Source organism: Haliotis cracherodii, unplaced genomic scaffold (genome assembly GCF_022045235.1).
Source record: "Haliotis cracherodii isolate W230 unplaced genomic scaffold, xgHalCrac1.p SCAF_24, whole genome shotgun sequence".
NCBI classification, from domain to species: domain Eukaryota; kingdom Metazoa; phylum Mollusca; class Gastropoda; order Lepetellida; family Haliotidae; genus Haliotis; species Haliotis cracherodii.
In genome coordinates, this window is record NW_027266280.1 from 2,766,833 (window position 1) to 2,794,281 (window position 27,449).

Consider the following 27,449-nt stretch of genomic DNA (forward strand, 5'->3'; position numbering starts at 1 on the left):
GTAGAGGTGTCTGTATGGATTGGTGGTCGGTGCATGGTATCCCAGGTTAGAGAGAGTACCCAGCAAACTGTGTGTCAGTAGAGGTGTCTGTATGGATTTGTGGTCGCTGCATGGTATCCCAGGTTAGAGTGAGTACCCAGCAAACTGTGTGTCAGTAGAGGTGTCTGTATGGATTGGTGGTCGCTGCATGGTATCCCAGGTTAGAGTGAGTACCCAGCAAACTGTGTGTCAGTAGAGGTGTCTGTATGGATTGCTGGTCGCTGCATGGTATCCCAGGTTAGAGTGAGTACCCAGCAACATGTGTGTCAGTAGAGGTGTCTGTATGGATTGGTGGTCGGTGCATGGTATCCCAGGTTAGAGAGAGTACCCAGCAACATGTGTATCAGTAGAGGTGTCTGTATGGATTGGTGGTCGGTGCATGGTATCCCAGGTTAGAGAGAGTACCCAGCAACATGTGTGTCAGTAGAGGTGTCTGTATGGATTGGTGGTTGCTGCATGGTGTCCCAGGTTAGAGGGAGTACCCAGCAAACTGTGTGTCAGTAGAGGTGTCTGTATGGATTGGGTGGTCAGGCTCAGGGCCGTCGGGTAGCCTAGTGGTGAAAGCGTTCGCTCGTCATGCCGAAGACCCGGGTTCGATTCCCGACATGGGTACAATGTGTGGAGCCCATTTCTGGTGTCCCCCGCCATGATATTCCTGGAATATTGCTAAAAGCGGCGTAAAACTATACTCAATCAATCAATTGTGTAAGTGCACTTCTAAATGTGTTTTGGTGTGCCCTTTGAAAGTGTTCAACTAGAAGAATATTTTGTGTGCTTCTTTGAACTCTGTCATAAAGGCAAGATTAATAGCAGTTGTGATTAGAAATTTTGCTCCCTTTCTTTTGACTGAGATTGATAATGTCCTTTGTGTTGTCTGACTCCCCAGGCTGGTTTTGTGAATCCTACTGTATTGAGTGTGTTCATATGTCCATTATTACATGGATGCCAGGTTTAATTGTGAAACAGGACATTAATCACTGGCTTCAAACAATAAGCATTGTAACAAAGCATTGTTGAAAAATATGATTTCTAGGTTTACTTTCAAGCACAGACAACTTATTTTAACCATTCTGTGATTATGATAACTGTGAAATCGACACAAGAATGTACAGAAACTTCTGACCCTGTGTGTTATATTGCTGGCTGCAGCACAAAACAGCATTCACTCATGTATGTTTTTTTCGATGCAGTTCTCACAACTGGAACACTCTGTTTCTTGGTGCCAATGCGGTGGCCGATGCCATGGCGGAGAGATACGCTACCAGCAAGAGTCAGATCCTTGATGCGGTGAGAAGTAGTTCCTCAGAATCAACAATTTGGTGAGCAGAGTTGTGTCCCTTAGCCATGTAGGGATCCACTGATCATCGCTGCATTGATGGCATCATGTCCTAGATTTGCCATGGTCAAGATTCTTGGCCTATCAGCATATGTCTGCCTCTACAGAGTAGATACCGTACAAGACCTCATCACTTTCGTCCAGTGACACGTCATGATATACACTTCATGATATACACAGCATGACACTGTGTCACAACCAACTTGCTCATGTTCCTGTCAGCAGGGTTTTACACGACTCACAAATGTGCATCAAGTACGCACAAATGTGAGGTGAGGTGAAATTTGGTTTAACGTGGCGTCCAAGATTATTGCACTTATATAGCGACGTGCCAGCACAAATGTAGAGAGTGGAGATAAGATATAAATAATATGCATTGTACCTTCAGCACATCAAGAGCAGTTATGGGTATCTGTTATTTCATCAATCAACCATGACCACTGTACTGTGATGATGATGATGATGATGATGATGATGATGATGATGATGATGATGATAGTGATGCTGATAGTGATGCTGCTGCTGCTGCTGATGATGATGATGTTTCTTTGATTGTGTCAGAGTGGGAAGGAGAGCCTGGGCGTGAGGATGGCACTGGGTGAGACGCAGATCGTGTCGGAGACGAGGGACTTCCTTCTGGAAAACGGTGTCAGTCTGGACAGCTTCAGCCAGGTGGGTCTATCCTCCTCAGGATCTCATGATGTGTCACAGTGGTAGAAACTAACAGTCCACTTGTCCTTATAATGATAACATATAGCAAGCCCCTAAAAAGGGCAGACTTCCACTGGTCCTTATGACACCTTAACTATTGGGCAGTTTGGCAAGGACTACAGGACTAGGGCCAATTTCTAACACTGTGTCAGTACAGAAACAAACTATTGTTCAATAGCAGGCAATGAAAATATCAAGAGGGAAGTTCACACTACTTGGCCAAAGATCAATATATGCATCAATATAAAATAAAAATCTGTGTTTTACACATTATATAAGACATAATGCAAACACTGCCTCCCAAACGAAATGTTTGGAAATTAAAAAGAAATGAGTGGCGGACTTTATGATGATGTGGTGGTGCCTGAGAACCAAGACTAATTGTTTTTAGCCCAAATACAAAAACCGTTTTTTAACTTTCAAATATGTATAACACATTAGGGATATGTCCCCCTTCCCCCTGTGTGTTCCAGGCAGCGGCGCCCCGCAGTAAGACCGTCATCCTGGCCAAGAACCTCCCAGCCGGTACCAATGAGCTGGAACTACGGGAGAAGTTTGAGAAGTATGGAACTCTGGGAAGGTTCCTTCTGCCGCCTGCTAGAGTCTCCGCACTCATTGAGTTTTTGGAGCCTTCGCAGGCTCGGGCCGCCTTCACCAAGCTGGCCTACACTAAGGTAGGTACTGCTTGTCCTCAACTCTACACCAGGACACCAGCCAGTAGTTGTTATCATAGGTCATACTTTCATGCAATGATGCGATACACAAAATGTTCTATTCTGTATTGATACAAGACGATACTCTTGCAAAAATATATGATGTACTATTTGTTTAATGACCCTCAAACGTTTTTCTTTCAGTCAAATATCGCAAACTGTGTTGTGATTAGCAATTTAAGATACAGGGGTTCAGGGTGTGATGGTTCTTAGTTTGGCAGTGGATTCTTTTTGTTCCACGACTCTGTTATCTGCCCTCTGTGTAGCTCGAACTACAAACAGATACATTGCAGGTGATACCATGGCTATAGATGGCTAATCAAGCAAGTCTTTTACGTTTATGTTTCCGCTCAAATTTACAGTGTTCACAAAATTGGTCTTTCACCTTCAACCAATCTTCATGAATTCTGCACAAAAGTTTCAATATCTTAAGTTATTTGTTCAAGTGAATTAAATAGAGAAACACACAGCAAGAACAGTACCAGCATGAAACGGTACGGTAATTATTACGTGCCACAAGGTGGGAGGTTTACCAGAGCATAAATTGGTAACTGTTGAATATTTTATTACAAACATTTGCATATGTATCAAACACATGTTAAAATGGTGCCTTTTGGTGTTTTGGTATTTCAAAAGAAAATATTTTTGGTGTTTCAATGTCAACAAACTGGACTGTGTAGCATTCCTTTCTTAGAGCAGATCTCAGAAACCATTTCATATTTTATTATGAAACTTTGCATATTTATCTAACACATGCTGAACTGCTGCCTTTTGATATTTCGATATTTATGCCAAAAACTTTTTTGTGTTACCTTGTTTTTTTCCTTTCCTCCTTTGTGTTCTTTTCCTCCATGCTGTTGATTTTTATGCATCCTGTTTGCACTCACTCACTCACTCACTCACTCACTCACTCTGATGTCATATGTCCCTCTGTAGTTCCAGTACTTGCCTCTGTACCTGGAGTGGGCGCCAGTGGGGGTGTTCACCACGGAGTACAAGGCACCACCACCAGAGGAAGAACAGGAGATGGAGGAACAACAGGAGGAGACGGAGAAAGAACCTACAGCTGTGAAAACTGAAGAAACCAAAAAAGAGGTACGTAGTCACAAGGAACCCCTGTGATATATTCCTCTGTAAATTCTCAGGGGATCTTTGGGGGACTAGTGATCCATGGGAAACCAATGTCGTTAAAATCAGATCTTTAAGTCAGATGCGATACCTCCCTTTGTTAAGGTCTTACAAACCCCCAAGGCAGGTTGCATCAGATGAACTTTGTAATCATTTAGAAATTCTCAGTATTCTCTGTAGCTCAAAAACAAAGTTAAATGGCCAGTTCCAAATGTAAATAATAAAGATTGTGCCAATAGATTGTTGAGGATATTCATGTCCCCTGCCTTTTGTGAGTAAAATCATAGGAAAATGTTCATGCCTGTTTACCTCACAACAAAACCCCACCTGACATCATTTAATTACCACCAGTTGAAGAGTGAGTGAGTGAGTGAATATGGTTTTATGACGCTTTTAGCAATACTGCAGCAACATCATGGCGGGGTACACCAGAATGAGCGTCACACATTTTACCCATGTGGGGAATCGAACCTGAGCCTTCGGCATGACAAACGAACGCTTTAACCACTAGGCTACCTGACAAGAAGCCCTTGTGTTCCTTTCTTTTTCTGTCTCCGAAGTACACTTCGTCCAGACAAATGTTACGTGTCAGTCATGTCCTTATTCGCATCTGTCGGCAGTTAATGTACACAGATGCCCTGAAGAGTTGGTTTAAACAATAAACCATTACAAAAAAGTCACCTCCTACTTCACAATTCAGATTTATTTTTGATGATTTGTTGTGGCTTTAGCAAATTGTAAGTGATGTTGTTTTCCATGTGATGTGGTTGCCAGGTAACCGAAGATGGGGATTCTGATGACGAAGACGAGGAGGAGCATAGGCCAGGCTGCACACTGTTTGTGAAGAACCTCAACTTCGATACAACGGAGGAGGACTTCAAGACGGTATGTATCTACCAGTGTCTCTGGTTTTAGCTCACCTGTCCTGAAAGGCCATGTGATCTTATACAGTCGCAAGTAGTTGTCCATTAACTTCTTTCATTTTCACCTTATTCTCCAACAATGGTTGACGGATGGAGCTGAAATTGTGAAGATGTTTGTTGCAACGTTTTTTGAATGGCTGTCTTTGTTGAAGTTATGACATATCCAGGTGAGCTACATTGCTGTGGTACCAAGCAACTGTCCATTTTCTGTCGCCAGGGTGTTTGGGGCATAATAACTTGATAGGAAATGATAGTGAAGGTAATGATGATAGATGTCTGTAAAATTAATTTCGGGTGGTCGATCAATATCTCGTGTGTCCACCATGTTGGGCGAGGCATGCCCGACACCTTGATGGCATACTGTTGATGTTAGTGTACGGTTGCCCTTGGTATTGCCCGCCATTCTGCCTGATGCTCTACCCCAACTTCTTGGCCTCGTTGGCCAGTCATGAGTCTCTCGAGTACACGCCCCGCCCAAGAACATCACACACACGCTCTACTGGGAACATGTCAGGGAACGCAGCGGGCCAGTCCAATGTCCATATGCCTTCTTGCTTGAGATAATTGGCAATGACCTGAGCATGATGTGGTCTGGAATGGGCAGCTTGCAGTTCAAAACTTTTGGTGATAATTCTAGCGAAGGAAGCGACAAACTTTTGTCAATATATGGTCAGTCCCAGTCAAATGTCCATTTACAAAGGAATCTGTTTGCCTGTCACGTGTAAAATTTCGTCAGTATATCGCTGGCCAGTCAAATGTCCATGTACTACGGAATCTGTTTGCCTGTCACGTGTGATACCGCCCTACACCTTGACACTATCGCCAACATACGATCATGATCAAGAGTTTTTGTCCAGGCTTAACAGTTGAAGCTACGTCGCCAACAATGTTTTCTGCCATCTGTGAATCGGAGGCAGAAACATGGTGTCATATGTCATGTGATGTGATTTTCTTTCTGTCACCAAATAGGATTAAGATTTATTAATTAAAAAATAAATGACTCATGGTCGTTGTTTATCATACAATAAAACACTGCAGGGAGACTAAACCATGAGGAGCATGAGATAAACCACGCTTCGTTCTTCATTGTTCTTTGCGTTTTATCATGTAACTATCTTACATTTGACTATATGTTAAGAGATAAGATGTTGCTATTAAATACAAACACCTTAATTTTATCACAACACTTTTTGTTAGGTATATCTGGCTTGTCCAGTGTGTAATCGTTTCTTGTGTTAAAAATATTTCCTATATTTTCTGGAACAACTTTTCTGTCATAAAATAATTTCCAAGATTTTATTCTTTATATCTATGGGATTTTTTTCTTCAGATGTTCGAGAGATGTGGAGATGTTAAATATGCAACTATATCCAAAAAGAAGGACTTCAAAAATCCAGGTTGGTCCCCACTCATTCATGAGTGAGTTAATAGTGGTTCAAGTTTACAGGGTCCTATTAATATACTCACCGCCAAAAGAAACGTGCACCATAGAAACATATAGAGAAGTATGTATGTTAAGAAGAGATGTTTGCACTATAGTTTTTTAATTTGAAGTTTACATGATATACAGCTTTTCAATTGGACGAGAGGTCGGTCACCTGACCACGAAATTGACGGTCATACATATTTCGCGAGACTGTGTTCTTGAAATGACGTAAACACTGACTGACTACTTCCACATTCCTGGGGAAACCTCTGGGAATTCCCTAGCACGAATACATACAGAAACGTCCTTTCTGACGCTTTAATCTTGAACTCAGCATTTAGTATACATTGAGTTTGACTGCATGATTGTTCACGAACATCCCCGCTACAGGCCCATCCCAGGGAACAAATCGAAGAAATGCACATCCAAACTATGGTAGTTTCACTCGATCTGTGTCTAGGCTGGCATTGACTGTCTACAGCAATCTATGAGTTTACCTTAATGTCTATTTGACACATCTTTTTAATGATTGGCCAGTTGATCAATGATGACTAAAACATGTAACCGCCATGGGTTAATTACCCGGTAGCAACTCCCGAAATCGCTCCCGTCACGTTTATCGTGTCGGCCATTTTGACATCTTGTACTTAATGTAAATGTATTATGATGCGCTGTAATTGTGACTGACTTACTGAGGTAGTTCTTTACAGACCTTTCTCATCTAATGGTGATATTATTTGAATATATGTGTTGCGTAAGATGTTTCTGAACGTTGTCGCAAGCTCCAAATAATGACAAAACTAACAATGAGTCAAGTGTTTCCACAGTGTCTTTATTCTTATCACGATATGCTGCACGTGATTTCCAAACTTTTCACGCTAATTATGAACAAGACAAATGGTTCATCTCGAATCATGGATCCATGACGTCACATGTGATGCATACATACCAGTATGTTCGTTTGTGCATCGAACCAATCTAATATCTCTTGAATATGAGTAAATCTTCATTTTTTTAACCAACATGTATGGTTTTAATGTTTCTTTTGGCGGTGAGTATCTATGAGATATAGGTGAGCTTTGGATATAACTTACACTTTGGTGTAATGTATTGACTTATTCCAGGAAAGTAAAAGAACTATGTGTGTTTGTTCCTTCTTAATGCTTCATGGTTTGTGTTTTGACCGTTATGCATGTACTGCAGGCCAGTTCCTGTCGATGGGGTACGGTTTTGTGGAATACATGAAGAAGAAAAGTGCTGAGAAAGCCTTGAAGACATTGCAGCACGCGAGTCTGGACGAACACCAGCTGGAACTGAAGATCTCACACCGAGAGACGACGTATGTACACATTAGCACAGTTCCAGACAGGCTGAGTATTTGTGACAAATAGCCAAATAATTCACCAAAACCCAGTTAATTTGAGCTGCTTGCTTTAAAATGTCTACTCTTTGTTTTATAAATACCCAAGGGAGTTAAAAGAACACCCAAAGAACACTATCAAGTACCCAATTTGAATGTTAACATGGGAGTCAATGGCTCCCACAATGACCCGCACCAGAAGCATGTGTGCCCCACAGGGAGATAAGGGACGTTAGACGTGAAAAATCACATTTTGAACTTTCATTATTTTGTAAAACTACAATATTTTCGGTACACAAAAATACAATTCATATTTATTACAGAGATACATGGCATCAAACATTTAGACTCATTTTCAGATTTATAACTGTTGATGCAATAATTACAGCTTTATACATAATGATGAAATGAAAGTAGACATGTAAGGTTTTGTAAAAAAGTTCACATTACATTACAAATTGATGAGAGAAACATAAGATATTTTTTTACAATCCACATACATGGCAATCTTCACTGAAGTAAATTGACGTGAAACCTCTTGATGATGTCACAGCACAATTGTATCCTAACACTCATTAGGTCCCTTGTCTCCTGGTGGGGCACATACATTGTACACTGGAGTGCCAGTTGTCTGAGGCGCTCACCGTGCAGAGTTATGTCCCTTTGCTGTTCACTTTCATCTGACAGGTGTGCCAGAAACCTATGTTCCTGGGTTTGAATCCATGAGTTGGTTCACTTTAGTCTTTCTTCCCATAATATGCTGACACGCTGATTGATATTGACTAATGTTCAATTCAGGTGGCATGACTGGATAACTTTTACCACCACCTTTTACCCATTCTCACACAAACTCACACTCACACTCACACTCACACTCACACACATTCTCTCTCTCTCTCTCTCTCTCTCTCTCTCTCTCTCTCTCTCTCTCTCTCTCTCTCACACACACACACGCACACACACACACACACACACACACACTCAGTGGGGACAACCCAAGCTTCAACAGCGATGCTGATGAGTAATGTGCTGTAAGTTGTGTGTTTGTTGTAGGATGATAATTCTCTCATGTTTTATTTTTTGTAGTGCCACCAAAACATCCAACAAGAAAAAGCAGAAAAGCACCAAGCAGAAGTCCTCCAAGATACTTGTCCGAAATATTCCATTTGAAGTCACACGGAACGAAATCTATGAACTCTTCAAGTATGTATGGCCCTGTGAGGATTTCAGACCAAATATAGAACCCAGCAACCTATGCATGTCGTACAAGGCGACTGAATGGAGTTGGTTGTCAGGCTCGCTAACTTGGTAGATAGCATGTCATCCTACCATGACGACATGGCGTATTGCTCATAATATCAATCACTAGATTGTCAGGTCCAGATTTGATTATTTTCAGGACGCTGTCACATAGCTGGAATATTGCTGAGTGCAGTGTTAACCAAAACTCTTAAGTTGTTAAAAGGCATTTTGAAGTGATACACATAAGGAAGAGAATTTATGGATGTCAACTTCTTTATTATGAGGAACATATACGTTTCGGAGTATATACTTACTCCTTCATCCAGTGACTAAATGCTATGAAGCACATACGGTGTGTGTGTAAGGGAAGCCGACTAAATGTCGCTGAGAGGTGATGAGCAATGGACAAATGGAAGCCAACACTTAACAGTTAATTATAAGTCTGTTTGGAAATATCTCTGATGGTACCTTTTTGCTTGCATATGAAACTTTATCAATAATCAGGACATCTCAAGATTTCATCATTAAACAGGGGTGGTGGGGTAGCCTATTTGTTAAAGGGCTCACTCGTCACGCCGAAGACCCGGGTTTGATTCTCTGCATGGGTACAATGTGTGAAGCTCATTTCTGGTGTCCCCTGTCGTGATATGTCTGGAATATTGCTGAAAGCGGCGTAAAACCATACACACTCACTAAGCAATAAACAAGAAACTGACAAGTCTTTATTGAACCAAATTTTGCCTCTTGTACATCTATTGGAGACTAATATGGATTCAGTTATTGCACAAGTAAACAAATTTAGATAATGTCATTATTTCATATCATCTTATCACATGCATATTTTAAACTAGATATGAATTTGACTTTGTATTAGAAATGTATTTGTCTTGATTTTGGAAAAGTTAGTAAGACAGTTGGTATTGCCAATCTTACACTGTTACTGCTATGGTACTGTAATGTCTCCATATGACTCCTAGAGGCAAGGGTATGAGTGCAGTTATCTTCAGTAGTCCTCACTGGGCAATTAAATGTCTGCTCTTGCTTTCTGATTGGCTAGTTCACACTAATTGTTCCAGTGTTTTCATTGTTTGCTAAGTGACCCTTAGCAAATTACAAAGGCAGTAAACAATAGAGTCGTAGTGCAATATTGAATGGCAATAAATAATATGATGGCAGTGGTCAGCATCAAATACATAAATACAATGGTGATAGCAAGGGTCAGTGATAATAATATATATTCACCTAGCGGCAACAGTGATCACCCTTCCGAGATGGGCTAGGCAGGGAATCAGGGATGATGAGCGATCCTCACATGAAAGCTGGTTTAGATGTGATTAAAATGCTATAGAGCTACGTAAACACGCTCTTGTCCCCTTATAGTCTAACCAGCTACAGGAAAGTTCCACATAGTCCTCACAACATCGAATGTTACAGAAGTTTTGGTAACATACTATCACCATCCGCGGTACACCGGACCGAAAGTTTACACCATACTAGTATTCAATATAGTAACTTCCTGATGACTGATCACTGTCCAAACACAATGCAGTGAGCATCTACTGAATCCCAACAGAAACAATGTAACACAATGGGAAACAATACAGTACACCGCCCTATGTCAAAGTGTGTAGACTGTACACAGTGTTCCTTGTTCTGTTCAGAGTGTTCGGTGAGCTGAAGACAGTCAGGCTGCCTAAGAAGATGAGCGGAACAGGATCACATCGAGGATTTGGGTTTGTCGATTTCCTCACCAGACCGGATGCCAAGGTAGGACATTATAGTTTAGGTACTAGTCATTAATATTTATGTTCAACACAACACGAGATGTGTGTATCCAGTTTCCCAACTGACCCCATCTGGAGCCCCTGACCCCTGACCCCTGACCCCTGAACCTTTGTTCATATTTCTTCCCCCCCAGAGAAGCGGGGGAGATATGGTCATCATCTGTCTGTCTGTCTGTCTGTCTGTCTTCCGGAAAACAACTTGAAAACAAAAGTCTGAATGATCTTTCATCCAAATCTGGTACATGTATTAACCAGAGGCAGAAGTGGTGCCTTTCTCTGTTGTGGGGTCATTGGTCATCAGATGACTCTTGTTTTATGATTTTATTGTTTTGTAATATGTATCAACATTTTACAGGGAAACAAATAACAATGACCTCCGGGTGATATGAACTATCATCAATATCTGTACATATTGGACAGCACAGGGTGTAAAGGATTATATAGACTCACAAAACAGAGCATGGATCCATATGAAATTGTACTATAATATATAATATGTTTTTGAATACATTGTTTAGTACTTCTTGGGGGCCATGGGTGGCCGAGTCGTTTAAGGTGCCTCTTTTTGCGATGCAGAGATGCGTCCCTTGGGCTTGCCAGAGTGAGTGAGTGAGTTGGGTTTAACGCCGCTTTTAACATTATTCCAGTCATATCACGGCGTGTCAGCTTAATGTGAGAGGAAAGCCTGAAGTGATGCAGGTCTCAGACGTTTACCACTTCGGTGAAACCCACGAGCACGGGTATGGTGCTGACAAACCTAGAAACATAATCGGGGCGAACCGGGATTCGAACCAACAATCATAGGTTTCTGGCATGCCCAAGGGACGCAACTCTGCACAGTGAATCGTGGCGACTTAGACGACTGGGCCACCCATGCGCCCCTTGGCTCGCCAGAAACCTGTGAACATAAACATGAATGTTGAGAGCAGACCCTAGCTGTGTGTGTGTGTGTTACAGAGGGCCTTCAATGCACTGTGTCACAGCACCCACTTGTTTGGGCGACGCCTTGTTCTGGAGTGGGCGGAGACAGAGGAGACCGTGGAGGATCTGCGGAGGAAGACAGCGGAGAGGTTCCATGACGGTAGGTCGATGACTTCTCCCCGACTCATGGTCATTAGAGGTCATCATTAAGAGCAGGCAACAGGCTTTCAGAACTAATGCATCATATGACATCACAATGAAATCATTTCTTTCACTCATAGAGTGTAACTGCTTAGTAAGCATACAGTTGTCCAATATGGCCCACTTAATGTTTCCTCTATAAAATACGACGTGTAGTTTGAGTTTTGTAGCACAATTACCATATAACAGATGCGTGATAATCCGGGGTAGAATAGGTCTTCAGCAACCCATGCTTGCCGTAAGAGGTGACTTTGCTTGTTGTAGGAGGCGACTAACGGGATCAGGTGGTCAGGCATGCTGACTTGGTTGAGGCATGTCATGGTATCCCAATTGTGTGGATCTATGCTGAGGAGTGTCAATCACTGGATTGTCTGGTCCAGACTTGATTATTTACAGACCGTCGTCATCTAGCTGGAATATTGCTGAGTGTGGTGTTAAACAACAAACAAACAATCTCTTGTCGAATGTTAGCACATTGATTCCAGCGGCTGATGAGAGTCACGGACACCAGGAGGCAGCCAGAGCTAGTGCTGTGTGTGAAGGATCTGTTATAATGTTGTCATGTTGTATGGGTGATCTGATGCATGTTGTGGTGACTCTCATGTGGCCTTGTTATTTACAGAGGGGCCCTCCAAGAAACTGAAGAAGTCGTCCATCATGGAGAACCTGGCGTCATCTAAAGCCTGACTGAAGCTTGTCGGGGGTTACTGTACATAGCTCTGTACAGAACACGGTCACTGATTGTATAAATGTACATAGACTACCACAATAAACATGAAAATGAACATAAGGTGTGTTTGGGTTAGCACTTATTCTCACAGCTGGAGATAGTGTAGACACTGGACCCTGTAGACAGTGATGGCTGTAGACACTGGACCCCGTAGATAGTGATGGCTGTAGACACTGGACCCCGTAGATAGTGATGGCTGTAGACACTGGACCCTGTAGATACTGGACCCTGTAGACAGTGATGGCTGTAGATACTGGACCCTGTAGACAGTGATGGATGTATATACTGGACCCCCTAGACAGTGATGGATGTAGACACTGGACCCTGTAGACAGTGATGGCTGTAGATACTGGACCCTGTAGACACTGAACCCTGTAGACACTGGGCCCTTCAGACAGTGATGGCTGTAGATACTTGACCCTGTAGACACTGAACCCTATAGACACTGGACCCTCTAGACAGTGATGGCTGTAGATACTGAACCCTGTAGACACTGGACCCTGTAGACACTGGACCCTGTAGACAGTGATGGATGTATATACTGGACCCTGTAGACAGTGATGGATGTAGACACTGGACCCTGTAGACAGTGATGGCTGTAGGCACTGAACCCTGTAGACACTGGACCCTGTAGACAGTGATGCCTGTAGATACGGGACCCTGTAAACACAGAACCCTGTAGACAGTGATGGCTGTAGACACCGGACCCTGTAGACAGTGATGGATGTATATACTGGACCCTTTAGACAGTGATGGCTGTAGATACTGGACCCTCTAGACAGTGATGGCTGTAGACACTGGACCCTGTAGACAGTGATGGCTGTAGATACTGGACCCTGTAGACAGTGATGGATGTAGATAATGGACCCGGTAGATAGTGATTGCTGTAGATACTGGACCCTGTAGACAGTGATGGATGTAGATACTGGACCCTGTAGACAGTGATGGATGTAGATACTGGACCCTGTAGACAGTGATGGATGTATATACTGGACCCTCTAGACAGTGATGGCTGTAGATACTGGACCCGGTAGACAGTGATGGATGTATATACTGGACCCTCTAGACAGTGATGGCTGTAGACACTGGACCCTGTAGACAGTGATGACTGTAGACACTGGACCCTGTTGACAGTCATCCCTGCTGACACTGTACCCTGTGGAAAGTGGTCCCTTTAGACACTGTACCCTGTGTATAGTGGACCCTGCAGACACTGTACCCTGTGGATACTGGACCCTGTAGACACTGTACCCTATGTAAAGTGGACCCTGCAGACAATGTACCCTGTGTATAGTGGACCCTGTAGACAGTGATCCCTGCTGACAGTAAATATTCCTCAGTTGAGGCGGTTGAAGGACACAACATATGGCAGCCAGCACCGACCTTACGCCCTCAGTTATCTTGGTAGATAGTTGTACACAGAAAAAGACTTTCTTGCAACTATAATATCGTGTGCAGCCAGTGCTTAAGGCATTTGGATTCATAAACTCTTTTCCACACATTCATTGACGGTAGCTAGCTCTTGGCTCAATTAAATACAACTGAAAAGGATTGGGAACCATGGCCCCCACAGATATAGCATATCCTCTAAAACATTCCAATACAGTATTATTCATTGAATTATACCTACAGACAAGTTGTTGTACACAATGGGATCTGAAGAATTATTTAAGTTTTTTTTAACAGTGAGTGAGTGAGTGAGTTGGGTTAAACGTCCCTTTGAAAAGTATTCCAATTTTATCACAGCATGTCAGCTTCATGTCGGAGGAAAGCCTGAAGTGATGCATGTCTCGGACGTTTACCACTTTGGTGAAACTCACGAGCACGGGAATTTTGTAAACACGAAAAAACAAACCTTGGTGCACATGTTTTTTTATTGTGAAAATGTAAAAGATATCTGGAACAACCTTGAAAAGCAGATTGAAGACAAAACGGCAATAGAACTGGATTTTTCAAAATTGACAATTTCAGAAGCATATCAAGAAAAAAGAAATGATCTTTTAAATCACATCAGAACTATACTTAACCAAAACATATTCAAAAGAAACATTACCGAATCACTCCCATAACAATGACAGAAACATATTCCCTTTTTGAATACACACGTTTTGACAAGTATGTCACTATCTATTAGAGTAAGCCACAAACTTGTACAATTCCGACAAATTCTTACCATCCTGACACAGGAAATGTTTTATTTGTTATCATGCATAGATTTTGTTACATTTTGTAACCTGTATGTATTTAAGCTGTGAACTATAACAACGGTAATCGTCTTTGTGATGTGGAATGACATAAATAAACATAAAGAATAATCGCTTGTCGGCGCCAGTTGGAATCGAACTCACAAAAGAACACAACCGAAGGATTTTACAAGCGCATCCTATGGACCATCCGTAGTTACCTCCCTTGCATCAATGAACGCGAAAAACACGAATCCATCTCTCGGACTTCTTCGAGCCCGCACACGCACAGAGACACACAGAGTAGACAAAACATGACTTTCTAACATAAACATGGCATCGAGGGTTATATATTATAATACAAATGTGACTTGTATCTCTCTCTCTCTCTCTCTCTCTCTCTCTCTCTCTCTCTCTCTCTCTCTCTCTCTCTCTCTCTCTCTCTCTCTCTCTCATATTTACTCACTCATCGGAGCTGAGTTGCAGCAAGTGTTCTACAAAAAGGAAACGCTTAGACTGTTTCGTTTTCTATTTCCGGTTGATACTAAAGTATACGGGTTATTCAGCTGACCACTTCACAGCAGTTGAGGGAGCGCCCCCGTCATCCCGTCACATTCCCGGGGCTGCGTCTATACATGTTGTAGGTGTCCGCGCTATCACACATCGGAACCCTGGTGCTAATTTTTGTTTAGAGACTGGTGTTTTATTAAGTGTAAGTGTCACTTAATCCCGTTCCATGCTTCTTAACGGGTGCCTGGGGATCTCAGATGACCCATCAGCGGCGGCGGCGTGGTGCGCCGTGACACCTAATGATCTCGCTAGTTTTATTGTGCATGCCTCCATTCTCGCCTTCTCTCCTTCACCCTCTGCCTGCCATCCCCCCCCTCTCTCTCTCTCGTTGGCGTGCAATAACTCAAGTGGAACGTATCTATCTGTGTGTACCCATTTTTTTACGTTCTCCCCACCCCCTCTAAGTCTCTCGTGACCCCCTCAGTCTCAACCCGTCTGTCTTTCTCTGTATCTGACCGCCTCGTTGGTCTGGTGGTAGAGCGTCCGCCCGGAAAGCGGAAGGTCGGGGTTTCGATCCCCGGCCGCGTCATACCAAAAGATGGTACTTGTTGTTACCCTGTCTGGCGCTCAACATTAAGGGGCTGAAACAAGGAGTGGTCGGCTCGGAGTCAGTACACTGTGTCCGAGTGGGGTATTCATGAAGACCCGGGTTCGATTCCTCACATGGGTACAATGTGTGAAGCCCATTTCTAGTGTCCCCCGCCGTGATATTGCTGGAATATTGCTAAAAGCGGCGTAAAACCATGTTCACTAACTATCTCTCTCTCTCTGATTCTCTCAATGTATTCTCGAGGGACACAGGGAGACAGGCTACATCTCTCTGTTTCTTGCTGCAACCCCCCTCTCACTGCCTCTCTCCGCCCCTCTGTCTCTCTTCGCCCTCTCTGTCTCTCCCCGCTCTCACCGCCTATCTCCGCCCTCTCTGTCTCTCCCTGCTCTCACTGCCTCTCTCCGCCCTCTCTGTCTCTCCCCGCTCTCACTGCCTCTCACTGCCTCTCTCTGCCCTCTCTGTCTCTCCCCGCGCTCACTACCTCTCTCCGCCCTCTCTGTCTCTACCCGCGCTCACTGCCTCTCTCCGCCCTCTCTGTCTCTCCCCGCCTCTCTCTGCCCTCTCTGTCTCTCCCTGCTCTCACTGCATCTCTCCGCCCTCTCTGTCTCTCCCTGCTCTCACTGCCTCTCTCTGCCCTCTCTGTCTCTCCCCGCTCTCACTGTCTCTCCCTGCTCTCACTGCCTCTCACTGCCTCTCTCTGCCCTCTCTGTCTCTCCCCGCGCTCACTACCTCTCTCCGCCCTCTCTGTCTCTACCCGCGCTCACTGCCTCTCTCCGCCCTCTCTGTCTCTCCCCGCTCTCACTGCCTCTCTCTGCCCTCTCTGTCTCTCCCCGCTCACACTGCCTCTCTCTGTCTCTCCCCGCTCACACTGCCTCTCTCCGCCCTCTCTGTCTCTCCCCGCGCTCACTGCCTCTCTCTGCCCTCTCTGTCTCTCCCCGCGCTCACTGCCTCTCCCCGCCCTCTCTGTCTCTCCCCGCGCTCACTGCCTCTCTCCGCCCGCTCTGTCTCTCCCCGCTCTGACTGCCTCTCTCCGCCCTCTCTGTCTCTCCCCGCTCACACTGCCTCTCTCCGCCCTCTCTGTCTCTCCCCCCTCTCACTGCCTCTCTCCGCCCTCTCTGTCTCTCCCCGCGCTCACTGCCTCTCTCCGCCCTCTCTGTCTCCCCCCCCTCTCACTGCCTTCACCCGCCCTCTCTGTCTCTCCCCGCGCTCACTGCCTCTCTCCGCCCTCTCTGTCTCTCCCCGCTCTGACTGCCTCTCTCCGCCCTCTCTGTCTCTCCCCGCTCACACTGCCTCTCTCCGCCCTCTCTGTCTCTCCCCGCTCTGACTGCCTCTCTCCGCCCTCTCTGTCTCTCCCTGCTCACACTGCCTCTCTCCGCCCTCTCTGTCTCTCCCCGCGCTCACTGTCTCTCTTCGCCCTCTCTGTCTCTCCCCGCTCACACTGCCTCTCTCCGCCCTCTCTGTCTCTCCCCGCTCACACTGCCTCTCTCTGCCCTCTCTGTCTCTCCCCGCGCTCACTGTCTCTCTTCGCCCTCTCTGTCTCTCCCCGCTCTCTCTCCGCCCTCTCTGTCTCTCTTCGCCCTCTCTGTCTCTCCCAGCTCTGACTGCCTCTGTCCGCCCTCTCTGTCTCTCTCCGCTCTCACTGCCTCTCTCCGCCCTCTGTCTCACCGTCTCTCTCACAAACCTCATGTCTGTCTTCCTCCATTATTTCTCTCTCTATGTCTCTCTCTCTGTGTCTCTCTCTGTCTCTATGTCTCTCTGTGTGTCTCTGTATCTGTGTGTGTGTCTCTCCGTCGCCCTCTCTCCCATCTCTCAAAGTATAAATTCAGAACGGAGGCAATCTAGACTTGCCAAATCGTTCTAGACTTGAGTTGGATTCATTTTTCAATTTAATCTCAAGGGTCTGGGAGTCATCTCTGTCTCTCCGCCCTCCATGTCTCTCGCTGAACACCCTCACTTACCCCAATCCTTCAGTCTCCATCTCTTCCTCCGTTATTTCTCTCTGTCTCTCTCGCCCTCCACCTCTACTTTCTCCTTCTCTCTCTCTCTCTCTCTCTCTCTCTCTCTCTCTCTCTCTCTCTCTCTCTCTCTCTCTCTCCACCCTTTACTCTCTCTCTTTCTCTCTCTGCCACTATCTACGTTCTACTGTCTATCTCTGTCCGTGACAACCCACTGCGCACGGCTGGGGATTATTCAGGGGTAGACAGATACCCCTTCCACTATATGGTCTGTATGCAGGGGTGTGAAACAGAGCACACAAGAACTGATTCGAGACGGATGTGTTGCTGTATCTCATGTGCAACGGTTTGAGCGGAGTCCAGCTGTGCTATTCTAGCTAAATTTCCCTGTCTCAGTCACTTGCGGTGATTTGGCTTAAACCTACACATAATGGATATATATTGGAGAAAAAAAACTACATCAATTTTCCAGCGTGAAAGTTTGATGGATGCGCCTCTGTTCTAGGGACCACCTGTCACATGACAAGACGTCTGGTCAAGAAAAAAACAGAATTCGTTCTTTTCCATGTTTGTTAAAGAGAAAACCTTTAGTTTAGCTTACACGTTTTGTTCCTGATAACCCGCTTTTAGAACACCGAAAAACTAACCTGTCAGGATGATATATAGCACTAACAGGAAGATGTATTTGTAGATGGTAGTAGTTGAAAACTCTAAATTGCTATTTAAATAGATTTTTTTTTAAATAGAATAATATAGCATACATGGATATAGTAACATCGTATTGAAATAGTTAAAACGTCGAGTTGTTTTATTTGCATTTTAAAGGTTCCGCCTTTGTTCAGCTCAGGAAGACATACATCCAACACTTATTGCGAGTACCGCATTTCTTCTCAAGAACACCGAGTGAGACGCAACGTTAGAGTCCCATTTTACGCCCGTGCCTGAATTACCTTCCATGCCTCAATTATTTACTGTAATACCTCTATTTACTGCAATACCTCTATTTACCACCGGACTTCTATTTACTGCAATACCTCTATTTACCACCGGACCTCAATTTACCACCGGACTTCTATTTACTGCAATACCTCTATTTACTGCAATACCTCTATTTACCATCGGGCTTCTATTTAATGTAATACCTCTATTTACCACCGGACCTCAATTTACCACCGGGATTCTATTTACTGCAAGACCTCAATTTACCATCGAACCTCTATTTACTGTAAGACCTCCATTTACTGCAAGACCTCAATTTACCACCGAACCTCTATGTACCACCGGGCTCCTATTTACTGTAATACATCTATTTACCACCGGACCTCAATTTACCACCGGGCCTCTATTTACTGCAATACCTCTATTTACTGTAATACCTCTATTTACCACCGGACCTCAATTTACCACCGGACCTCAATTTACCACCGGGCCTCTATTTACTGCAATACCTCTATTTACTGCAATACCTCTATTTACTGTAATACCTCTATTTACCACCGGACCTCAATTTACCATCGAACCTCTATTTACCACCGGGCTTCTATTTCCTGAAGACCCCAATTTACCATCAACCTCTATTTAATACCGGGCATCTATTTACTGCAAGACCTCAATTTACCATTGGACCTCTATTTACTGCAAGACCTCAATTTACCATCGAACCTCCATTTACCACCGGGCTTCTATTTACTGCAAGACCTCAATTTACCATCGAACCTCTATTTACCATCGAACCTCTATTTACCACTGGGCCCCTATTTACTGCAAGACCTCAATTTACCATCGAACCTCTATTTACCATCGAACCTCTATTTACCATCGAACCTCTATTTACCACCGGGCCTCTTGGATTCAGTTCAGCTGTCTACCGAGTCTGTCCATTGCCAAATATCTCAGCTTTAGAAACAAGAGATGTCATTAAACCATGGTCCTCCGTGACCTCAACATGAAGAACAAATGTCACCCAACATGAGATATGGGACCTTGTGGGTGAAAATCGCATTTTGATTTTTTATTATATTTTTAAAATACAGTATCTTAGGACCACAAAAATACAATTCATAAGCTTCAATTCATATTTGTAACAGAGATACATAGCATCAACCATTTGGACCCATTTTCAAACTTATAACTGTTTATGTAACGATTGCAGTTTTTAGATATAATGTCAGATTGTAACTGAAAGTAGACATATATGCAGATGGTTTTTTTAAAATAATGTTTTATTTCAAAATGAACTAATGACCCGTGAAGATCCGGGGTCTTCAGCAACCCATGCTTGCCGTAAAAAGGCGACTAACGGAATCGGGTGGTCAGGCTCGCTGACTTCGTTGATGCATGTCATCGATCTCAATTGTGTAGATCGATGCCCATGATGTCAATCACTGCATTGTCTGGTCCAGATTCAGTTATTTACAGACCATAGCAAACAAACAAACAAACAAACGAGAGAAAAACCACACTCCGGTGCAGTGGTGACTTAGCATAACGCCAATGCCACTGTCTAATTTGCATATCACATGACCGGACTTTTCTCTTGTTTGTAAACAAACGCGCCTAGTCTAAAATCAGATCGGATTAGCTTGATGCAAGTATTTTGGGGCTGATTACATATTGTTTTGCAATAATTATATAGAAATGCTACTATAGTATATATTTACACATCAAACTAACCGTATCGCTAGTTCTCCGTAGTGCTTCGATGACAGCACGTGGAGCCGTACAACCGTTGGATAACTACGCAAATGGAAAATAGTTTTCACGATTTAGGATATTTTCTCAATGCGTTGATCATTCTTTGACGTAGGTTTATCTAGATGTGTAGACTTGTCAAAAATGAAACAGATGAAAAACATATGCAATATATTCGAATTCTTTATTCAGTACAGTACAGGCCACAGGCCCTTTGAAACAAAACGTATGGCATATTTAGGGCAACAGTCACAATGCTAAAATACGTGTTCTCTCTTTTTTACTGTGATGCAGATATTTAGCGATATTGATAATCAGCGTTGTGTTGGTTGTAGATAAAAGAATATTAAACTTATGGGCATTTGAATGGACGGTGTAAGATGTGACGAATCGTCACATGGCGCTGGTCTGTGGCAGAGGTATTTTGTTGCCGAATGGAACTCTGGGTAGGAGATTGGAGAAAAAATAAGATATCTATGTACAGTCCGCACGCCAGCCTCGTGTTCGGTTATTTCCGTCAAGGCTTCTGTGTCTGTTACCTTCACGCTATACTATCCCGCTTGGACCAGACAATCCAGTGATCGTCATCACGAGCATTTAGAATACAATGACATGCAACCAAGTCAGCGAGCCTGACCATCCGATCCCGTTAGTCGACCATGCAACTCTAACCCGGATCATAACGGTTGTGTTATGTTCTATAATGAACACTGTGTATTGTGTGGACCAACCAGATCATCAGTCTTCAGGTGGACGTGGTGGTCCGTCTAAGACGCCGCAATTTTCTGGTGAGTTGCGTCCCTTAGGCGTGTCAGAAACCTATAATGGGATTGAATCCCAAATTCGCCCTGATTATGTGTGCAGCACCATACCCGTGCTCGAGGATTTCACCAGAGTGGTGAACTCTCCGACTCGCATCAGTTCGGATTTTCACCTCCCATATCAAGCTGCCACGCCGTGATATAAACAAAACTCACTCACTCACAGAGTGGGGTGGGGTAGCCTAGCGGTTAAAGCGTTCGCTCTTCGCGACAAAGACCCATGTTCGACTCACCACATGGGTACAATGTGTGAAGCCCATTTCTGGTGTCCCAGGAATATTGCTAAAAGCGGCGTAAAACCATGCTCACTCACTCCCTCAGTGTGGGGTGGGGTAGCCAAGCGGTTAAAGCGTTCGCTCTTCACGACGAAGACCCGGGTTCTATTCCCCACATGGGTACAATGTGTGAAGCCCTTTTCTGATTTCCCCCGGCGTGATATTGCTTGAATGTTGCTCAAAGCGGCGTAAAACCATACTCACCCACTCATGGGCGTTATCAAGCAAAAATATCCTCTTCTCTCGCGCTCTTTTGTCACGAATTAAGAGCAAAAAAACACACAAAAAACAAACAAACAAACAAAAAACACCCCACCCCACTGACTCACACCTACACTAAACCAGGAAGTGAGATAACATAGACGGTTGTCGCATAAAGTTGAAAATAAGAACATAACATGCACAGCTTCAACGTACAGACCGAAAAGAAGAACGTTTTTTTAATTTCATGCTTCAAGTATTTGTATGAAAAAACATTATTTCATGAGATGCCAGGACATATAGAAGACGAACCTGTTTTTATTGAGTCATGCTTTGCAGGTTCACCAATAAAAAATAATTGTTCAAATGACATAAAAGAATGCGAGCAACATCCATGACACATATATCAGTTTTTTAAATTAATCGAATGTCTTGTTTTAACACGTTGTTTTTATAGATGTCTGATAACACACTGGGTGGCTTTCGTATACGTCTTGTCGTGTGAACGCTTATGTTTTAACATCACTTGTATGATAACAGTGTTACTATCTGTTCCGCCTCCGTGGCCTAGTGGTAGAGCGTCCGCCCGGAGAGCGGAAGGTCCGGGGTTCGATCCCCGACCGTGTCATACCAAAAAAACGTTAAGAGATGGTACTTGTTGTTACCCTGTCTGGCGCTCGGCATTAAGGGGCTAAAACAAGGACTGGTCAGTATACTGTGTCTGAGTGGGGTATTCATGTTAAACTGCGGCATGGTATCTCAGTGAGCTAGCACTATAAATCGGCATCAGTCCGGACTAGTACAAGTAGCCACACACACACACACACGTACATGCACGTCGCTATATAAGTGCAATAATCTTGGACGCGACGTTAAACTCCATTTCACCTCACTACTATCTACAGCGAAACGTCGCATTCATTGTAATAAAAAAGTCGTACATCCATAGAACTTTCTCCTTTGTCCATCGTACCAACTAAATGCCACTTAAAGAAGTAATATTTTTTTAGTTATTCGCTCTCCTCCCAGTCCCTCTCTCTTTCTCTCCTCTACTATCTACTGTTACACGTGATTATTGTCTTATTAAAAGAAAGAAAATATTAAAAATGCATCGATTTGAAAATCAGATAATTTGAGGCACCAGTTCCGTAAAGACGAAAACATATGGGTTTCAGTCCTTGACGAATTAACATGGTTTCAGTGGTTTGAAATGATTGTAATCGCTGCTTTAACATTTTCTCATATTCCTAAAGCTATAACGGAATCTTAATTAGAAAATCTTCCAATTCTACCATTACCTGGCGTTTAGCAGTCGTAAATCGTAACCAGTAGTTAGGCAAAGCCAGGTAATCCACGACCTGCCCCATGATGCGTGCGCACCTGTTGGGGTGAAAGCCCAAACGAGTAGTTTTCCGAACGCTATCCCTTAATCTTTCCTTCCCCTCGACCCGCGCTTTGTTCTTTTCCTGACATTTTGACTGGAAAGTTAATTTTATGAGCGAACCTACCCGTCTCCCGCATACAACTGGCTCCACCCCTTCATTTGGACACGCGGAAACCCCGAGGGGGGTCGCGCGGCTTGCACGTGTTACTGACATCATCTGCACACCTGGTTGAGATGGCCATATCATGCTGTTTTCAAACCGAAATCGAATCGCGCTTTGCAGCTTTCAGCCACTAGGCATTGTAGTCGTTAGGCTAGTCTATAATTTGGCCGTTTTGTGATTCTGTTCGTTTGAAAAACAATTTGTAATTATTCATGGTATCTTCAATAATGTCAAAATGACTTAATAGACTCGCTGCGGAGGATCGTTCCAAGTTAGAGATCAGGCCTTTGAAGTCACCGCCTCCCTGTCATTCCCGATGACGATGAGCAGCACTACAATGTGCGGGTCTTTCACTAGGGTGTCATTACTGTAAATGACTTTTCCAAAATGTTTGTCTCCGTTTCTGGAAATGTGATATTTGTTGTAAAATTCATTAACTGTACGATAGGTTCGCGGGAAGACAGCTTCCTCGGGGTCGCGAGCCGTACTCATTCAGCGAAAATTAATCAAGACTTAGCTGATTACAGATTCTACCTAGACACGATAAACTCATTTTTTTGTAAAGTAGATTAATTCAGTTCTTTGTAGATGTCGGTTCTTGTCTCATGCACTTATTACGCGTACCTATTAATTTCGTTATAACGGTATATTGGTGTACCGATGATCCGCGAGAGGTACGTCAGGACGCCAGTAGAGGCGATTCGATCGGAATGTAATTTACAGATATCGGACTAATTGATAATCGATGCGGGATGTATTGTTTAATTGAGTATACGGAATGAAACCTAAAACATGCTTTGACGGATTATATTGCACGATACTCATTAGTGGGAACAGGATTAGAAAGTTAATGTTTAGTACCTGGCCTTTTTTGGAAACTTAGAATCTGTTTGCTTCGTCATCGACAGCGTATGTTTAGGATCCCGTTCCACAAAGCGATCTTAGTGCTAAGTTGGTCGTAACTCCCATACTTAATCAACATAGCACTTAGATCTCTTTGTGGAACAGGACCCTGGTCACTGTGATATAGTTCGGTATATCCGAGCATGCATCGTTGATTGCAAGATTTAAGGATTCTCCCATTGTCCTAACAGATCCTATCTATTCCATACTTACATATTCGTCGGAGCGACGAGCTTTCTTTCGAATAATTATGTGTTATAATCTTACATTATTAATTATGAATTGTAGTGAGTGAGTGAGTTTGGTTTAACGCTCTTTGAACAGTATTCCAGTTATATCACGGCGTGCCAGCTTGATGTGAGGGGAGAACCTAAAGTGATGTAGGTTTTAGATTTTTACCAGTTTGGAGAAACCCACGAGCAGGGGTATGGTGCTGACAAACCTAGAAACATAATCGGGGTGAATCGGAATTCGAACCCACGTGCATAGATTCCTGGCGAGCCCAAGGGATGCAACTCTGCAGCATTGGCCAACTCTGAATACAAGTCCACATGTGCCCCTATCATAAATTGTAACAGTGATTATTTATTTGATGACATTCAGGGTGTTATGTTACCATTAATGTAGGATAAATAACTGGACCTGATAGTTTCATTTTTAGTCCGAAACGACCCCAAATCCGGCCGTCCAATCAAATAACACTAAGGAGCGAGAGAACGTATGTGCGAAGATACTTTTTGGACGTAAGAGATGGTGACGTCACTTCGAAAACGAAGCTATGGCGACGAATGGGTCCAGAGTATTTATCCAATTAGGATGCAATAAAACTACCCTGGAAAACCGAGGATGGGCACCTCCATGCGACCTACCTAGCACTCAAATGCGTAGGACCACTCACGAAAATGTCATTCATTTATAGACAGACTCATTAATGTTCAATCGTCAAAGGTAACACCAGTTACCACCAAGCTTGCAACCTTATTCTTTTTTCCGAAATATGTTTTTTCTTTTAAAAACAGGTTCAGGAATGTCTTATAATATTAAGATATTTCGATCGTATTTTATTTTACCCATCATAAATAATCATCCATTATTTTAACTGTGTCCATAAAGCATTACGTCTTTAAAATAATAGTTTGGTTTTTCTTTTCGGTAAAACCAAAAACAAAAGCGCTGAATATTTTAAATTCTTATAATAAAAAACAGTACATTTACCATTCTTGCAATTTGCAATAAATGTCTTTCAATTGAAAAACTGATCAATGTATATATTAATTTTTGTCTGTTCAATTAGATAATGACACACCTTTGATTTATTGGGTAAAAATATACATACAAATTCCCAGCAAATGTTTCCGAGACACCATTAACCTGTGTGCAGCGACATAACGATCTCGTGCAGAGAGTTCGTCACGGGGTCCCAGCTTTGATGTTCGCCGCTATTCTAGGTATTCTCAATCTTGTACGTACTCGCTGTAGACAAAGCAGCGCAAAATGCCGTTTATCACGATTCTCGCATTATAACAGAAAACACTATGTGCTATGACATTTACCTAGGGTTCAATCTTCGGGTCCGTGTACCCTGGTATTGTCGGAATGGGTCTCCCCCACCCTCAAACCGCTCTCCCCCACCCCACGCCCTTCGCCCACACTCGCTGACCTTCGTATAAGGGTGCTTGCGACTCGGTGCGGCTATGGTCAGTTTGTTTGGGTAACTGGTGAAGGTAACTTGTCAAGGTAACTTGTCAAATTTAACTCGTTACATTGGATGAAAGCACGGCAGACTCGGGTATTTGTTGCGAAGGAAGAGGTGTGAGCGAGTGCGAAAGTATTTCAATGAAATGTTCACATCCCGTCTGACTCCCTGGGCTGGTTCCAACTCCAACATGTAAATTTGTAGACGCATTAATTAAATTTGTAAACCAGATTGCCGGAAACTGCCAGTAGAATTTCTGAACGAAATGATACTTAAACACCACTGTTTGAAAACACAGGTGTGTTTTCCTTTAAAATAATTACGACGAAACAGCTATTTTCAAAGTATTATGTAAGTTCAGGAATGGCTGTTTAACGAAAATAGCATCAGCTCTTTTGGTCGTTTGTGTGTATATATATATTTATTTTTATTATATTACTTTAAATTTTCAGTGTTAACAACCAAAGACAATATATATTGTACACTGAACAAAAGCTAGTGTTTATGGAGATTTTTTGTGATATTTTTATGAAATAGTGTGCTCTCTTCACGGCAAAATAACATCACGATCCCTAACTTTTTTTGTACAGAATATAAGAACACCGCTCAAACAGATCACTGCTAACAGACTTTGGTCTAGTCTGTCTCCCAAAGCCTAGAGAATGTATTAAAAAAGGCGTCCAACTCAAGTCTAGATTGCCTCAGCTCTAATTAAGGATTGTTCTGGGCTCCATTTGGCTTTCATTTTATATATTTTGTACATATGAATATTTGAATAAGACAACTTTTTTTCTGGAACTAAATGTCAGTCTTACTAATGACATTTGTATTTGATTCCTCTGATTTTCTATTTGTATACGGAGTTGCAATTGTTCGTTTGAAAATAATTTTTACTTCTTCCTCAGCCCATTAAATGATTTTCATTTGGTCTATGGACCTGTGGACCAAGCACATGCTTCAGATTTATGTTAACATCAGAAGTATCAAATCGATGATAACATAGCTTAAGCAAACAATGAATTTATGTCCATATTTTACACATAACACTTCTCATCACATGGCATTTGTATTATGTCCAGAGCAAATGGCAAAATGGTAGTTGAAAGTGGCCGTGCCAACATATATGGAGATGTAGTGCCATGCTGTAAATCGCCATTCAGATCCAGATGAGCTCATTCCAACGAGGGGCGGTCGGGTAGCCTAGTGGTTGAAGCGTTCGCTCGTAACGCCGAAGACCGGGGTTCGATTCCCGACAAGGGTACAATTTGTGAAGCCCATTTCTGGTGTCCCGCGCCGTGATATTGCTGGAATATTGCTAAAAGCGGCGCAAAACCATACTCAATCAATCAATCAATCATTCCAACGCCACTATAAAGTACATCAGTGAATAGACAGACTGACACGTACAGATATGTGTGGCTGTGTGCAACACTTCACAGCTTGACACAGACAAGGGCAGTGCAACCAACACCTGTGCATTTCGTGTGCATTACGATATTGTTACCGACAGCATGTCAGTCAAAGGGCTGTTGTCCTAGATTTG

General features: G+C 43.2%; 2 protein-coding genes across 2 annotated transcripts in view; one reads left to right on the forward strand and one right to left on the reverse strand.

Annotated features, from left to right (window-relative positions):
• Positions 1-12,549, forward strand: part of LOC139472262 (probable RNA-binding protein 19) — a 31,514-nt gene extending 18,965 nt beyond the window's left edge. The window contains exons 17-27 of the mRNA XM_071254668.1: positions 1,230-1,326; positions 1,937-2,047; positions 2,560-2,760; positions 3,736-3,894; positions 4,702-4,812; positions 6,181-6,247; positions 7,480-7,615; positions 8,723-8,839; positions 10,540-10,645; positions 11,620-11,743; positions 12,407-12,549. Coding sequence (XP_071110769.1) covers positions 1,230-1,326; positions 1,937-2,047; positions 2,560-2,760; positions 3,736-3,894; positions 4,702-4,812; positions 6,181-6,247; positions 7,480-7,615; positions 8,723-8,839; positions 10,540-10,645; positions 11,620-11,743; positions 12,407-12,471 — 1,294 coding nt within the window. The 3' untranslated portion in view covers positions 12,472-12,549. The remainder of the gene's footprint in view (positions 1-1,229; positions 1,327-1,936; positions 2,048-2,559; positions 2,761-3,735; positions 3,895-4,701; positions 4,813-6,180; positions 6,248-7,479; positions 7,616-8,722; positions 8,840-10,539; positions 10,646-11,619; positions 11,744-12,406) is intronic.
• Positions 12,550-17,098: 4,549 nt separating this feature from the next.
• Positions 17,099-17,503, reverse strand: LOC139472568 (octapeptide-repeat protein T2-like). The gene has a single exon (XM_071255039.1). It carries the CDS (start codon positions 17,501-17,503, stop codon positions 17,099-17,101), a length of 405 nt encoding a protein of 134 aa, XP_071111140.1.
• Positions 17,504-27,449: the final 9,946 nt, after the last annotated feature.

Coding starts and splice junctions, on each gene's coding strand:
- LOC139472568 (XM_071255039.1), bottom strand. CDS start 17,503: ATGAGGTTTGTGAGAGAGACGGTGAGACAGAGGGCGGAGAGAGGCAGT.